Source organism: Typopeltis vanoorti, chromosome 6 (assembly GCF_054136105.1).
Source record: "Typopeltis vanoorti isolate ZY-2024b chromosome 6, IOZ_Tvanoo_1.0, whole genome shotgun sequence".
Taxonomy (NCBI): domain Eukaryota; kingdom Metazoa; phylum Arthropoda; class Arachnida; order Uropygi; family Thelyphonidae; genus Typopeltis; species Typopeltis vanoorti.
In genome coordinates, this window is record NC_143554.1 from 155,416,822 (window position 1) to 155,435,322 (window position 18,501).

General features: G+C 37.3%; 1 protein-coding gene across 4 annotated transcripts in view; it reads left to right on the forward strand.

Moving 5' to 3' along the window:
* The window catches only part of LOC150106126 (uncharacterized), a 424,317-nt gene that overhangs the window by 144,025 nt on the left and 261,791 nt on the right, over positions 1 to 18,501 (forward strand). For all 4 annotated transcript variants that reach the window (XM_090393871.1, XM_090393872.1, XM_090393873.1 and 1 more), the window contains one exon: positions 16,503 to 16,661. In XM_090393871.1, coding sequence (XP_090249997.1) covers positions 16,503 to 16,661 — 159 coding nt within the window. The remainder of the gene's footprint in view (positions 1 to 16,502; positions 16,662 to 18,501) is intronic.

Here is an 18,501-nt window from a genome sequence, read left to right on the forward strand (position 1 = left end):
ATATTAGGTTCCCATGTAAGGTTTTGATTCTTTCCCATAAAAGGGAATTACACCACACCACATTACATTACATTACAAAACCTTACATTTCCATGTAAGGTTTTTGAGATTTGGTAAGCAACGATGGGATGCAAAGTATACACTTGGTGGAGAAACTTTATAGGAAGTAGAGGAGATGAGAGATCTGGAAGGGGGGGGGGGGGGGATGGTCGATAAGGATCTCGAATTCGACGGCCACATTGCACAGGTTGTGAAGACATCACACTGCATAATAGCAATGATAGAAATACAGAGGTTATGATGTCATTATATAAGAGGCCTTATGCAATTGAATCATATGGGTATAAATTAAAGATACCAAGAAATTATCTACTTGGTTTAATCCTTTATCCAAGTGTAAACAAACAAAGTTTATGTCTGAAGTATTTTCAGGACTGAGGCAACTCATATGTTGAAGCTAATGACTTCACATCACTTGCCTTAGTATCGCATAATGTAAAGCACATATCCTTATGGACACGTATTATGTTATGCATTATGGGAGGGGTCACTATCCAGACCAGTTTTGACTTTTATTGAGGTCTCATTAGTGGAAACCAGACCCAGAAATGATACTAAGGTTTAAGTAATGCACAAGTCATATTTTCATATACGAGCCAAATGGTGTCACACCTTATTATTAAAATACTCTGGATTAGAGATAGTTATTGGAAGTTTTTTCACTTGTTTATACTATAAATTAATGATTTTTTGGCTACTTGTATATGAAAATATGACGTGCATTACTTCAACCTTAATATCATCCTTGGGTCTGGCTCCCACTGATGAGACCTCAGTAAAGGTCAGAACTGGTCTGGGTCCCTTTCCATAATGCACAGCATTATACATGTCCGTAAGGATATGTGCTTTACATTATGGGATACTAAGGCAAGTGATGTGGAGTTGTTAGCTTCTATATACAAGTTGCCCCAGTTCTGAAAATTCTTCACTTGAATAAAGGATTAAAACAATCATATATTATTATTATTATTCAGGCCTCCAAGGAGTCAAAAGACTCATCGAGGGAGGTCCTTCCTAAGACATAAAGTCTGTCAAGACTCATCGAGGGGAGGTCCCCCCCTGAGAAACACAAAGTTTATCATACCACTCTTTAAAGTCACTGACTGTTCTCGCTCCCACCACTCCATCAGGCAATGCATTCCACGGCTCAACCACCCTCCACAATATAATTTCTTGGTATTTTTGATTTATAGTATAACCAAGTGAAAAATCTTCCTGCATCATTTGGGTTATTGTGCGCAGATCTGGTTTCCAAGTTTTCATGCTTACAAGGATATGTTGGAAAGGGTCCAGAGAAGATTCACAAAGGTTGTCAATGGTCTTTGGAATGTGAAGTATGAGGACAGGTTGAGAGAATGTAAATTGCAAAGCCACATGAATAAGAGGAAGGGGGTGGACACGATTTGGACATCTAAGGTAATCAGGGGTTGTTATCAGGTTTACATGAAAAAGATATTTTATAGAATGAAAGAGGGGGGGGGGATAGAACAAGGGGGCCATTGCTGGAAATTGTATAATAGGGTGTTAACATAGAAGCATGTTATTTATATGGAGAGTGGTTGGTGAGCAGAATGCGTTGCCTGAGTGTGTTGTGAATGTAGTCACATTGAATCTGTTTAAGGCACAGTGGATGAGGATTGTGTGCAGTAATGGGTACCTTTAACGATAAGTCTCTAACTCCATGGAGGTCAGATATTAATAATAATAATAATAATGCTTACGAATAACAGGTGTGGTGAGCTTGCTGTTCAGCTGTAAAAGGATGTTGAACAGCTGTTACTCATGTTCCTGTAGGTTAAGCATAAATGTGGAGCATTATGGATGCTAGTTTTGCTGAACAATGTCCATGAAAATATCTGTATAATCACAATATGGAAACTGACCATCTATCAGATAGTGCTGAAGGTATTTAATTATAATTAGGGGTAAAGGAAGGATGGCAAGCTTGTGGAATGGTTAAGTAACATGAGCATGAGTGTAGTGACAGAAACATGGATTTTTTATTATTATTAATTATTATTAGCATCTGACCTCAATGGAGTCAGAGACTCATTGTGGGAGGTACATACTATTACACACAAAGCTCATCCAACTCTACCTTAAACTCATTCAATAAGTCTACAATCACAACACACTCACAATACATTCAAGTCACTATCACTCTCCATGTAATAAATCTGCTCCTCATAGCTTTGCACACACCTCCCTCATACAGTTTCCAGAGGTGACCTCTTGTTCCATTCCCCTTCACCATTCTATGAAAAAATTTCTTCCATGTTAACATCCCCCCTAACCAATTTATATGCCTCAGTCATATCCTCCTTTCTCCACCTATTATGAGGTGACTTTGCAAATTAAATCCTTTCAATATATATTCATACTCCACATTCCAAAGACCAGTTATGACTTTTGTGAATCTTCTATGTAACATATCTTTACATGAAAGCAAAGTGACCAAATCTGTTCACAGTAATCTATTTGAGGCCTGATCAAGGACTTATACAATAAATTCATAACCTCTGTTTCTGCATATCCTGATACTATGCATCATTACCATTATTGGATGTGACAGTTTCACAACTTACACAATGTGGCCCCTGAATTTCAGGTTCTTTTTGCCAACACTCTGAAATCTCTCATCTTCTCTGCCTCTATCAAAGTTTCGCCTGCAAGTGTGAACTTGGCATCCCATTGTTGCTTAGCAAATTTCGAAACCTTACTTTGCAACACTGAACTGATAGTTCCACTTCTCTGCCCATTCATACATTCTATTCAAATCCTTCTGTAAGGCCAATGACATCTGCTTGCTTTGCATCATTGTCTTTAATTTTGCTTCATCTGCAAAGTGTTGCATATTACCAGGTAAACCAATCCCAATATTATTAATATACAAAATTGAATAACAGTAGCCCCAATACAGACCCATGGCACACCACTAGTGACTTTCCTACTTCGGGTACTACACCCTTAAATGCAACTTTCTGATACCTATCTGACAGCCAGTTACCAACCAGCTCACTAGTCTGTTATCCATTCTCATATGTATTTAACTGTTTGTCGTGTGGCAGTCTATCAAAAGCGTTTTGCAAAATCTAAGTATACCACTGTATATGCATTTTCCTTGTCCAATACATTTTTATTTTTCATCTTTTAATAGTACATAAGTAAGTTGCTAAAACATAAAGTTACAAGAGCAGTAGATGAGGAAAAGGCATATGCTGCCATTTTCTTGGATTTAGCGAAGGCATTTGACAGGGTGCCACATGATAAATAAGCTGATATTTAAGTGCAGCACATGGGTCTGGATGTCAGGTTGGTCAACTGGATTCAGGATTGGCTATCTGATAGGTATCAGAGAGTTGTGTATGGTGGGACAGTTTCAAGGAGGGAGAGGGTTACATGTGGGGTCCCACAGGGCTCAATACTGGGACCTATATTGTTTAACCTTTATATCAATGACATTGTCAGTGGATTGCAAGGGGATAGTCAGTTGTTTGCGAATGATGTGAAGCTGGGAAGGGTTATTAGTAATAGTGCAGATGTGGTAACCCTGCAAGATGATTTGAATAAGCTAGACGGATGAGCAAATGAATGGGGGTGTCGGTTTAATACAGCAAAATGTAAGGTCATCGAAAATAAACAAGCTGAGATGAGTGAGAATATAAATGGAAAGGAAGAAGAAAATGATCCCTCAGTAATTAGAGACACCCAACAAGATGATGTGAAAAAAACCTTTCACATTTCAAGTGTGGCAGTAAATCAGGAGAAGGATATAGAGCCCACGGAAGGTAATGATAAAGGTGCAATAGAAATAAACGTTATAGAAAAAGAAAAAGGGAGAAATGACAGACGTCCTACACGTCCAGATCACGTGCAGTTACGCACCTTAGCTAGACTACAGAGAATTCAAAAGGTGAAAAAAGGTAATAGTAATGAGCGCACTAATTATGATGGATCTAAGAAAAACAGAAGTTCCCATAACAATTCAAGGTGGATCAGGCACAGAAAACATGAGGCTGATGTACAATCTCAGGGGCAGTTTAATTATGCCAACTTCCTTTGTTTTCTTTTCATGCTTAGAAGAATGATAAGTGGATTGTTAGGATGGAATTTAGCTATTGCTATGAAGGCTTACTGATTGTGCAAGTCTTATGAATAAGTTTAACGGAAAATTAAGTAGGTGCAAAACTTGGAAAGATAATAGAGAAATTAAATGTGTTAACGAGAAAGGAGCACCGTATAAAAACATTGAGGAGGATTACAAACCTGAGTATTGTCCACTCCAGAGAGAGAATAACACACAGCACACAGTTAATGTAAAGAAAAAAAATTTTTTTCATCCACATTCGTGTCATGAAAAAATTTTTTCATGAAAGGGTGGGCCTATGTAAAAACTCGATGTTATGAAAATTAATAAAATCTCTAGTACATTGATTTTTACTGTAGGAACACAACTTAAAAACCTTGTATATAATGTATCTATGTTTCGTATGTTTAAACTTTGTATAAAGATCAAAATAAGCCCAAAGGGAATTAACTCGCTCATTGTTTAAGAGCAGAAGTAGGATGTTTGAAACCAAGGGTAGTGTCTGTAAGTCGGCAGTTTCTTTTGCAACATATTTACAAGTCCTGTAGCAGTTGACCTTCAAGGTCAGTATTGAAAAGGGACGGCCTCCATCAGTCGGAAAGTCCCATAGGCCACGTAGCCGGATTAAGCACATCAAAGGGGAAGAATAGGATTTTGTCAAAAGTTCGAGAACTTGCTCGTAACTATGCACAAGACATGTACGGGGACATTTGGGGTCCTATAAACTTAACCCAAAGTGCAAGGGTATTGAGAATATAAGGCTTGGAATTTTGTTGAGAAGGGCTTCTTGTTTCCATCTTGAGTGAGCTATCCATGAGAGGTCGAGGAAGAAGTGCCGTTAGTTCCGGGGGGGGGGGAGACGGAGTTCCATCCACCAAGGGAATTTCCAGTCCAAAGCCAAGGATAAAATCGGAGGCGACAGTCTGAGAAGAATTCCTGCTACTGGTCCTGAAGCCTTTGCCACTCTGTTCGAGTACGTGCATGCCCATCAGCCTACGCAGTTCTTCACTGGTTAGTTTCAGACGCTGGAAGATGCCAGTCTTGTGTCCCGTTTGACCAATGCGATGATTCCTTAATGTTGCCCTGTGACTCCCATCAAGGAAAAGAAGAAAACACGGAACGGAGAAGAAATCCCTGAAGCCCCAGAAAAGAAAAGGAAAAGAAACAAGGAGGGAAGGCGTATGCAAGACAGTCAGAGACCCATGTGAGTCTGTATGTTAATTATTTTATGTTTGTGATATAAGAGAATTCCCCTCAAGGAACTGCTGAACTATTTAATATAGAAAAATTGTGGTTTATGGAATGTGAGCATAGTTAATTTCCCTAAGAAAAATTGGACTAATTAAGATTTCCTTTGATTAATGGGTGTTAATTTAATTGCTTATTATCACATCATAGAGCTGTTTTAATCAAAGGGAATGAAATATGCCAATGTGATTATCAGTCAGTTAACTAAGTCTTTAAGATGAGAATCTAAGAGTTATATAATGTGTGTGTGGTGCAAGGTTGATGACTAATTACGACATTGTTAATGCGCACCTAGAAATTTCTTGTTCTGTGTGAATAATATTTGGTATATGTGATATAGAATGCATTATCTGAGATTTTAATTAGAGAAAAAAATAAGAGAGTTCACTAAGTAATGTGTGTTAATTTAGTTGCTTATTATCACATCACAGAGCTGTTCTAATCAAAGGGAATGAAATATGCCAAAGTGATTATCAGTCAATTAACTAAGTCTTTAAGATGAGAATCTAAGAGTCATATAATGTCTGTGTGGTGCATGGTTGATGACTAATTACGATTGTTAATGCACACCTAGAAATTTCTTATTCTGTGTGAATAATATTTAGTATTTGTGATATAGAATGCCTTATCTGAGATTTAATTAGAGAAAAAAAAATAAGAGAGTTCACTAAGTATTACATTTGAGTAATTATTCAAGATTAATGAATTTCTTGTATGAGTGAAGTTTTGATTTCATGTATTGTATAGTAAGTATTAGATTAGTAATTAAATTTTGTTTATATATTAGTACATAACGGTTTGGCCTCATTTTTTTGTCTTTTGCAATGCACTGATTCAAAAATAAACTCGGATCTGTAAAGTGGGAGCCCAAAGGTTATTAGAGTCCTTTTTGAGATAAATAGATAGTTATAGGGCCAGGACTGCAAAGCAAATTGATAACTTGGGGATGATAAAGAGATTTTGTTGTGAAAGATTTAGTAACCTACTGGAAGTACTATATTTCTTGCACCATATCGAGACATGGATGGTGCAGTCAAAAATCTAAATAAATATTTCCATTGCTCTCGGGTAGAAGGAGTATAGAATACAGAAGGTAGGAATCTAGAGTATAAAAAATGGGAACGTATAAAATTAAGTAACGATATATGACATTGTTGCAGCATCACCTGGATATATATATAAGTAAAGCATCCCAAGATAATAATAGATCTCAAGAATCAACAAAATAAAAATATAACCCACATTTACAATCTTACCATCATTAACATAATTCTTCCTTCTGCTTGCTACTTATTAGAAAAACTCTCTAGGGTTTTTCTGGGGATAATTTAGTAATGTCTGCTCATGCTCATCTTTTGCTATTCTTACCAATTGAGTCACCTCCCTGGATTGCTCTCTGTACTCCTGATGCAACTGACTGTTACCATTATTCATCTATTGCTGCCTCCACAGTATCCTTTCTTCCAGATTTCATGTAGCACCTCCATAGCACAATTGGAAGAATGACGGTTGTGCTGTTCGATTAGAAAAGGCCTAAGTTCGATTGCCCTCATGATGGGAGGAATCTTTATATGGACTTTTTCAATTGAAGGTGAGTTAGCCGATCTCGTACGGAGGTAGCAGGATTTTTTCTCCCAGAAACTCGGGTTTTTCATCTGGCATACAGACAAATTGGCCCTTCAGAACACACGCAATTTACAGACAAAAAATACTAGCTGTGATGGTGGTTGTGGGCGGTAGATGGCATTGGTGTAGATGATTGGTAGTAGAGGTTCGGTATAGTAGTGGAGACGGGGAGTGTACAGTGGGTGTCCTGCCGCGATGAGTCTTCGGACTCCTTGGAGGTGTCACAAATAATAATAATAATAATGATGATGATGTGTAATCCTTTCATTTATTTGATATCTTATTCAGCCTTTTAATCTTTGGAATACATTCACACATTTGTGGGTTTGGATGGGCCCTCTTTATTTGAGCAATTTGTTATAAGGCAACATCTGCAGTGTGAGGTGTTTGGTGGGTGCAGAAAAATGTTTATATTGCTATATGTTAAGAGAAAGTTACATAACATATTTGGTGGTTCTGGCTCATGTCATTTAGGTGAAACTCACTGTAGGGCTTATTTGATTTCTTAAGGAAGAGGGTCCATCCAAACCTTTATGTTAATTTAACATAAAGAGAAGGCTTTCCAATCTTCATCACTTGTTCTTCATAAAGTGGTTGAATAGTCAGTTAGAGTCAGTAACTACATTTTATAGAAACCTGACTATAATTGGGTAGTTAATCCTGTCTAAATACTGTGCTATGTCTGTTATTTGCATGCATTCTCAGAATATTTGTTTGTCTTGTCGGAAGAGAAATCTTGCTGTTTCCTTATGAAACTAGCTCCCACACTCCTACTTGAAATTCCCTGATAAAGGTTCTTTACATCCTAAATAGGATTTCAATTTCTACCTGAAGAGTATCTGTCATCTCTGTATTTATTTGGTTATGGAGTCTCTTCAACAGAGGCTTTTCAACAGATTGTTAATTCATTGACCATAATTACTGTATGAATGTAGAAAGAACCTGCAGTACCAAGATGTTGATCAGGACTACTAATGAATTATTTAGTTAATGGCTGTTCTCACTGTGTGTGCACAGAAAGTATTACATGTACTTTCTGCACACACACCAGTCTTTATATCTGAAATGTGACTAATGCCATGACTATTTACTAAGAGAGAGAGAGAGAGAAAGCATAGTTTGTCAGATACAGATGATTTGAAACATAAATACAGAATGAGAGAGGATATGAAACAAAAGAAGAAGAAAAAACTTAACGAAAGAGAGAACTGAGAGTGTAAATCATTCATTGTGGAATAATAGGAGTAACTGAAAAGGAAGATCATGATAGCAGAGATAGCATTAGGTAGAACAAATGGTATTCAGATGGTGGGCGTGCAGAACAGTTTTAATGACAGATAGATCTATATTTGAAGAATGGCTTTCATTGAATAATTTGGGGTTAGTTGCTTGCAAAAAAAAAAAAAAAAGTGTTGGTCAGAAAGTGTGATACTGGACATGTAAAATCAGGGAAACTAAAACTGCTAAGGTAGAAACATGAGAATTAATATATATATATATATATATATATATATATATATATATATATATATATATATATATATATATATATATATATATATATATATATATATATATATATATATATCAGGGCTCCGATGGGCTACTGAGTGCATCCCCTAGGTGGTGGATGGGGGGAACTGATTACCACCCGTTGGATATCAGGGCAGCTCTGAATATGTTGAATAAAAGAGACTGGTGATTCCATGTGAAAATATTATCATTCACCAACCTGCACTGGGCCAGCATGGTGAATTTATGGCCTAGCCTTCCAAGATGAATCAGACAGAAATAAAATGGCCCTCATTCTCCAGAGGCCAGATTGTTACCACCTACGGCAGCAGGCAGTTAAACAAGAAGGCAGAGGTGCTAAGAATCCCCGGGTAACCAGATCATGCTGCCACTGGAAAATAGACCTTGGAACATTAAACTGTAGGACTCTAAGCAATGAAGCACAGCTAACTGAACTAGCTGAAGAGCTAAAGCCACTAAAATGGGACATTCTTCGACCCTGTCAAGTTAGACGTAATGGTGAAGAAATTCTTCAATTAAAAAATGGAGACATACTATATTATTCAGGCCAAGATAAGGAAAGAATCAGTGGAGTTGAATTTGTGATCAACAAAAAATTGAAGAACAGCATAATAGAATTTGACAGTATATCTGGTTATTGGTTCAGAGGTTATATGCATAAGTAAGGTGTCCTCGTTACCTCCAGTTGGTGAAAGCGATCATGTGGTATTGACTTGGGAGGTTGCAAAATCTGTGGATTTTTCTATTAAGAAGGGGTATGTACGGAACTACAGTTTAGGCAATTATAACAAGCTTCGGAGTGAGCTTGCAGCCATCCCATGGCAGAACATATTGCAAGGGAAAGATGTTAGCAGTGCTTGGGATAAAATCAGCGGGTATCTGAGGAAAGCAATATCAGATTGTGTCCCCATGGTCAGGAGGTCAAACAAGGCAGGCATTAGATGGATGAGCAGTAGTATCAAGCTTGAACTGCAAAAAAAGAAAATGTTATGGAGAATTTACAAGGAGAAAGGCGATCAGGACACCCATGAGCAGTACAAGGCTCAAGCTAGGAAGGTTACCAAAAAGCTAAATCAGATTATGAGAAGACCTTAGCCAAAGAGATCAAGGGTAATCCCAAAGAGTTCTTCTGCTATGTGGCAAGTAAGAGGAAGAATGACTTCGGAAGGATAACCTTAGTGGGTGCTGATGGTATTGAGGTGACAAAATCAGATGTAATAGTCGAGTTACTGAGTGATCACTTTTCAAAAGTCTATCACCCAAGTGAGGATATCTCTATACCAATACCTAATGTGAGAATTGAAGCTAAAGAATCAGAGGTATTAAATATATTTCAAAACTTAAATGCAAACACTGCGGTAGGCTTAGATGGAATATCAGCTCGGGTGTTGCGTGAATGTGCAAATGAATTGTCAACCCCTCTTACCTGGATATTTAATTTAAGTTTGAACTCTGGTATGGTCCCTAGGGAGTGGAAGTTAGGCAAAGTGGTTCCTTTGCATAAGGATGGCTCTAAAACTGCGGTATTGAATTACAGACCAATCACCATCTCAGGAGTAGTGGTAAAAGTATTGGAAAAGTTGGTTAAAGACAAAATTCAAGAATGGGTGGATCAGGATATGATACTCTATAGAGGCCAACATGGTTTTGTTAAAGGTAGATCCTGCCTTAGCAATCTATTAACTATTCATAATAGAATAACATCTGAGTTGGACAAAGGAACTGGCTACACAGTGGTACTTCTGGATTTTGCTAAGGCTTTTGACAGGATACCCCATAGAACACTGTTACGCAAATTGGAGCAGATGGGAATGGATATTAAATTGGTGATATGGATAGGAGAATGGCTCAGGGAGAGATACCATAAGGTGGTGTATGGAGGAGCCGAGTCCAGAATGAGGCAGGTAACCAGTGGTGTGCCTCAGGGCTCTGTGCTTGGGCCAATGTTGTTTAATTTGTATATAAATGATATAGGAAACGGCTTAAAGGGAGATATTCAGTTGTTTGCTGATGATGCAAAGTTGTGTAGTGAAATAAAAAATCAAGTTGATGTTGAAAGTTTGCACGCGGATTTAAATAAGCTGGTAAAATGGGCAAAAGAAAATGGATGTCAGTTCAATGTGGAAAAGTGTAAAGTCATGCATTTTGGGATTAAAAGATTACCAGCTGTGTACTACATCGATGGAAAGGTACTCCAAGAGATTGATGAGGCTAGGGACTTAGGGGTATTGGTAGATAGGGAGATGAAGTTCAGAGGACACATTGCTAAGGTGTCCAAGATTGCACATAGGATTACTTGGTTGTTGAGGAACACACTGACATCCAGAGATAAAGAGGTTATTATTCCCCTTTATAAAGCATTGATACTTCCACATTTGGATTACTGTGCTCAGGTCTGGTCACCTGGATTCCTTGGAGATGAGGAGGCTGTGGAGAGGGTTCAGAGAAGAGTGACCAAGTTGGTGAGTGATATAAAAAATGCTCCCTATTGATAGATTGAGAGCTTGTGGATTGCAGAGATTGGTTGATAGGCGAAGAAGAGGGGATATGATAGAAACATTCAAATTACTAAAAGGTTTTTATAGGATTGATGCAGGGGAATTGTTTCAGCTGTGTGATAGTGATGGAAGAACAAGAGGTCATCTCTGGAAATTAAAGAAGAGCGTGGTTAACAAAGGTGTCAGAACAAGGTTTTTTGCCTGGAGGGTGGTGAATGAGTGGAATTCATTGCCTGACTTAGTTGTGAGCTCTTCGTTTGTAAATGAATTCAAGAAGGGATATGACAGATATTGTTTTGCTAGTTTGGGTCTCCTGCGATGAGTCTACTGACTCCATGGAGATACCCGTAATAATAATAATAATAATAATAATAATAATAATCTGATCGAATAACAAGCATTGTTTTTCCTCAAAAAGATATACCCTTAAGATCATCCAAGATCATCAAGAAAATGCCACCAACAATAAGTCCTAATGAAGAAATCGAAGTCTTCTATCATGATGTATCTCAACTGTACAATAAAGGAAAACATCATTTCAGAAGTGTAATGAGAGACTTTAATGCTAGAATTGGTATACAACAATCAGATGAAAGCTCAATGGGAAATTTTGGATATGGCATGAGAGATGATAGAGGAGCAAGGTTAGTAGAATTTGCAGAGAAAGAAAACCTCTACATCATGAATTCTTTTTGAAGAAAAAAACACATGGGAAGTGTACATGGAAAAGCCCAAATGGAAAAACTAGTGAAATTGACTTTATCCTCAGCAATAAGAAAAACATCTTTCAAGACTGCTCTGTTATAAACACCTTCAACATTGGAAGTGACCATCGCATGGTACATAGTAAAATCCAAATAAACTGCCAAAAAGAAAGAAGAAAAATGTTTCGAAGACCAAAGAAAAACATAGATGTACACAAACTCCACATTAAAAAAGATATATTCCAACACAAACTAAACAATAGATTTAAACATCTTATTATAGATGACAATGCTTATCTATCAGAAAGTATTGACATTATTACTCAAAACCTTTTACAGTGTTCACTTGAAATAGCTGATACCACAGAACAGAAACAAGACAAAATTTCTAAAGAAACAATACAGCTGATGAAGAAACGAAGAGAAATGAAACAATCAAATAACCTATAGAATAACTGGAGAGATATGATATAGACTTACAAGTTAGTAAGGGGTTGTTATAGGATCACTGTTGGAGAGGTTCTACAGAAAACAGTGGGAGATCAGGAAAGAACCAGAGGTCATCCCTGGAAATTGTATAAAGAGGGTGTGAGTGGGAGAGTGAGAAGCAGGGTTTTTTGTGCAGAGTTGTGAATGATTGAAATAAGGGTAATGCCACAGTCGTTCTTAATACCAGTGAATACAATCGTAAAATGAACATTATCCTCCGCGATCGCGCTACCTACATCCCACTAGAACACGACCCCACAAAAACACAAGTTAAGAAACTAAAAATCTTACTCAAAAAAGTATCTTCCTGGTCCCTTGACGTCACGAAAAAACTTAAACCTTTCCACTCCCGTCCCCCCCGAATATACGGTTTACCAAAAATCCACAAATCTAATTCCCCACTCAGGCCTATAGTAGATGTCACCAATATGCACCTTGCTATAGACTATCTAAACAGCTGGCCAACTCTCTGATCCCCCTCACCGGAAGGTCCCCTTCCTATATAAAAAAACTCGACCCACTTTAAAGCCCTCACAGAAAATTTAACCTTGAATAAGACAGACATATTGGTAAGCTTTGATATCTCCTCTTTGTTTACCAATATTCCCTTAATTGACACCTTATCTCTCTTAGAAAACGTTTTTCCCTCTGACATCTTAGATCTCTTTTCCTTTGCCATTAACTCTGGGTATTTCTCTTGGAACAAAAAAATCTACAAGCAGATAGAGGGAACTGCCATGGATTCCCCCCTCTCACCCCCCCTTGCCAATTTCTATATGGAAGATTTCGAAAAACGAGCCATAGACTCAGCCCCACTCAAACCTTCTATCTGGCTAAGATATGTAGATGGTGTGTTCTCTATTTGGCCTCATGGCCCAGACACGTTAGACTCCTTCCTCAGTCATCTCAATAGTCTACATCCAAGAATCCAGTTCACTATGGAAAAGGAAAAGAACAATTGTTTACCCTTCCTAGACACTTTAGTCACACGCCTGCCTAATGATACACTTACCTTCACCGTATACAGAAAACCCACACACACAGGCAGATACATTCACAAACTCTCCCACCACCACCCCTCTCAACAATATGGCATTATTAAAACTCTTACCAAGAGAGCCCACAATCTTTGTTCCAGTGGAACCGCCCTCACTACTGAGCTTAACCACATACACAGCACTTTCCTCTCCAATGGCTACAGCGATCACAGTATCAAAAAAATAATCAACATCTCCCCCATTCCCCGTCCTTCTCGTCAACAAGATTTTAAAAATGCCATCACCATACCCTACATCCGTGGCACATCCGAAAAAATAGCCAAGATACTAAAACAGTACAACCTACACACAGCATATAAGCCCCACCGCAAACTTGCTACCCTTATCCGTTCTACAAAAGATCAGCTCCCTCCTCTCTCTCTGCCTGGAGTTTACAAAGTACCCTGTTCCTGTAAGCTGGCGTACTTTGGACAGACAGGCAGATCAGCATCCATCCGTCTAGAGGAACACAAGTCTTACATCTTCAAACACAACTATGGCCATTCAGGCTTGGCTGACCATGTTTTGGACACCACCCACAGAGTATCATGGAAGAAAACCACCATGCTCCACCACAGCAAATTCAAGAAAGAGAGACTTTTCTTAGAAGCAGCAGCAGCTCTCAAAAACCAACCAAATCTCAATAAATACGGTTGCATTAAGCTTCCGAAGATTTGGGAAACACTCATCACCCAGAGTTCCCACCTTACATTCCAGGCTCCCTACTACTGCCCTTAAAGGGTGCTCTACCTAGATAGGACTTTAGTGTCACCCACGTGGTTGGGCTTAGTATTGTTTGTTATTTGTGTATATGTTACATTAATTGTTTTTGTAATCCCCGTAGATGTCCTAGTGACCAGGACGAAATATAGGAAGTATTAAATTCTATTTTAATTCTTTTTGAGTGTTGTAAAAAATCCATTAAGCCTCCAACATGATGTCCTCACAACACTTAAGCCTCTACACACGTATTCTACACATGTTGCCTGAGAGTGTGGTGTCTGCAGAGAATTTGAATGTGTTTAAAGTATGGTATGATGAGCTGTGTGTATGATAAAAGGACCTCCTAGATGAGTCTTGAGTCTATGGGATTTGGGTAATAATAATAATAATAAAATTGAATACACCGAATTTTGCAAAATGATCAGGAAACGTATCACGGAAGAAATAAGAAAAATTAATTGTAAATTCATACAACAAACAATTGAAAACAACCATAGTCTCAAAAAATTCAAACAGCAATTAATGAACTGCAGTAAACAGATGGTTTCAGTCAAACTACAAGATGGGACCATCACCAGAGATAGGTATGCTATAGCAAAAAGAGTTGAAGAATTTTACTAAATATTATATCAGGATGATGAATTAAATGAAAAAAACACAACTATGAAACAGCTGACGTATTGTAGATTCTACAAGAAGAAGTTATGTGGAGCATCCAAAGCTTGCAAAATGGGAAAGCTGCAGGTGAGATTGGAGTTATAGCTGAACTTCTAAAAACAGGTGGAGAAATAATCTACAAACTCTTATCAAAATTATTTACTTTATGCCTGAAGAAAAACAATGTACCAAGAACAAGGAAGAAGACTATTCCCTAATTCTGATACATAAAAAGGTGAGGTAGAAGACATGACGAACTAAAGAACTATCAGTCTACTATCAATGGTTTACAAAGTGTTTACAAGTCTTAGCTCATAGGCTTTTTACGACTCTAGACCTAGCACAACCAAAAGAACAGGCAGGCTTTCGAAGGGGCTTTAGTACAACGGACCATATTCAAGTTGCACAGCAGATTATTGAACGGTGTAATGAATATCAATTACCACTATGCCTTGGTTTTATTGACTATGAGACAGCATTTGATTCAGTAAAAACTTGTGCAATATTTAAAGCATTATGAAACCAACAAGTGGAGGAACCATACATCAGAACCATCAAATCAGCACACACCAATAGAGCTCTATCAGAAGATACAACCAAAACAGAATCTAATGCAGAAGATTATAAAATGGAAGCTGCAATTATTTGGACACATCTATAGAATGAATGAGGACCGGAAGATAAAGACATTTATGTTTGCTATTTTGGATGGTTTAAACAGAAGAGGTAGACCATACGGAGAAAATGGATAGATGATATAAAAGACTGGTGTCGAATGGGTGTAAAAAAACTGTGACACTGTGCACTGGACAAAGAAAGGTGGAAGAAGATAGTGAAACAAGCATCAGACATCAATGGGCAGTGAGCCCATGGTTCATGATGATGATGATGATGATTATAATAAAGACCACTACGTAGACCAATTTCAACCTTTATTGAGGTCTCATCAGTCGGTACCAGACCCAGAAGTGATACCAAGGTTGAAGTAATGCAGAAGTCATATTTCCATATAGAAGTTCTCAAAAGGTGTCACACCTCATTACTAAAATACTCTGGATTATAGACAGATGTTAAAAGTTTTTTTTTTTCACTTGATTATACTATAAATTAAAGATGCGAAGAAATTATACTCTTGGTTTCATCTTTTATCATAAGCAAACAAAGTTTGTGCTTAAAGTAAAGTCACAACTGAGTTACTTGTATATAAGAACCTATATATACACACTCTTACTCAATGCATTCCACTCACTAATTTATACTCTCCATGTAAAAAAGTTTTTCTATTCCTTAGTAACCTGCTCACGTCATTCTTATATAGCTTCTAGGGATGACTTCTTATTCTACCTCTCTCTCTCTCTCTCTCTTTTTCTCTGTGTGATCTATGAAAAATATCTTCCGCATCAATCTAGTAACATCTTGTTGAATCCATAGAATCCTGAAATAATATTAATATGTCTAATTTTAATCTGTTCTGCTAATCTTTTACACTGTCATTCCCCTGATGATGATGTGATATTCTCTCGAAATGTCAGTTTATTTTATTTTTTAATAAATAAAGATTTTGTTTAATCAGTTTCTCTCTCTCTCTCTCTCTCTCTTTCATTATACTTCACAAATAATCATTTGTATAATCTAGAAGATTTTTTTAATCTTAAAATTTTAAACATTCTTACTATTCAGTGTAATAAAAATTGTTACTGGCTAAAATTACAAGAAAAAAAAAGCTTTTGTTTTTTAGATCTTTACTAATAATGAAAGTCAAAGAAGTCAAATCAAGTTAGTAAGTACTACTATATTTCAGTTTGTTGATTCATATATTCTTTCTTCTTTTCTTCTGCAGGGTCATGAAATGAACTGCAAACATGCAGTTGTCAAATGCCCATTTTGCAAAATTGAACTTGCTGTTATGAACATGGATTCTCACCTCACTTTGGAATGCCCAGTGAATTATGTTAAGTGTCATCACTGTGAACAAAATTTTCCAAGAAAAAAACTGCAAGTAAGTTTCAAAATTTCGTTATATAAAAATTAAGGATAATTAAAAATTAAAAATTTCATATAAGTAAGCATTTCACTATTTTTTGGCTTATTGAGAAACATCTTTGTAGGACATTTGTAAACATATTCATGCTATTAATAAATTAACAAGTGAAAGTTAGTGATAAGGGGGTGAAAGAAAGTATGAATGAGGTAAAGGAAGTAAAGTGTGGCCGAACGATAGGTAGCGAGATAGAGAGTGAAATTGTCGGAATGCAAGATTTAATGAAACAGATATTGGAAATGAAAAATGAAATGAAAAATATGTTGAGTGATGTTAGGCATCTAGTGGAAACTAATGAAAGTATGCAAGAAAACAGAATGAAAGAACAAAGAGTAAAAGAAGTGAGGATTGATTCCAGGATAGCTGTATATGGAGACTCCATAATTAGAGGGCTAGTTACTAACAGAGTCCATAAGGTCTGCTATCCGGGTAGAAGAATGAGTACAATAATTAAGCCGTTTGACATGAGGAAGAAACGAGCAAGAGACAGAGAGTTAGTTGTGATTGTGGGGACGAATGATCTAACTGGACATAAGAAGGATGTGAGGACGAATATCAGTAGACTATTGAGGAGAGTGAAAGATAACAGTGTAGTAGGAATGGTAGTCAGTGTATTACCCAGGTATGATGTCGATGAGTTGCGACGGAGAGCCAAAATCATGAATGGTATGTTGGCACAGCTGTGTGAGGAGAAGGGAGTGGAGTTTATGAATGTATGGCATGTGTTTGCGGGAAGAATGAAATTATATAGGCATGATGGGTTGCATTTAAATGGCTTTGGAGTGAGTGTGCTAGAGAAAGTGTTGTTGGATGAAAGTATAGTGTGTGGAAGTACAGTATGTAATGTGTGCCAGAGATCAGAAGGAAGAGATGAAGAGAAAAATCAGGAGATTTGTAGTTAAGAGACAGAAGTGCTTGGCAGTGGAAACAGTAGTAGTGTGAGAGAGGAAAAGAGAACGGGAATACAAGAGGAACAGGGAAATGTGGGGAGCTCGGGTGGACAGGGAGACATGTCATAGAGAGAGTGAATGCTGAAAGTGGCAGTGAATGTGTGTATGAAGATGGAATATATTGCAATGTGGGTGAAGAAGTGGAGACTGAGCAGGTATGTGGTAAGCGGTGATAAAGATGATTTGGTAGTTGTAGTGGGAAAATCACAACCAACATATGGCTTGAATAGGACTGGCTATAGACCTAAAAATAAACTGTTATGTTTGTTTACAAATGCTAGAAATATCAGAAATCAAGGGTATGAAATTTGCTGTTTTAAGGATACTTGTGACATAAGACTGAATGATAAATGCACGTAAACACAAGAAAGATATTTAATTAACCAAATATTTCGGTCTGGAAATAGCAGACCATCTTCAGTGGTATTACAAGAACAGTTTTAAAAAATATAAGCTAGAATATTAACAATAGATCATTAAAAATAGAACATGCCACGTGATGTTATATCACTAAGTATTAAGTATAAAATGGAACATTTTGAAGTAGAGACATGATTGAAAAAAAAAAAAATTAATGAGTAATCTTGATTAGACTTTCCCAGATTTTTGATATAGATATACAGTCATTACGATTCAGGTTGGGATGATGGAGTAAGGCCTCCACGCTTTCCTTGAACAAACGTTCGAACCTATAACGGGATCTATGTAAGAGGCGAGTCCTGGACCAAAAGATGCTGTGGTCAGTTTCAATCCCGTGTTGAGCCAATCCAGACTTTTCAGGTTTGTTGTGAAGAATGGAGGATTGATGTTCTTGGATTCTTTTTTCAAGAAAACGTCCAGTCTGTCCA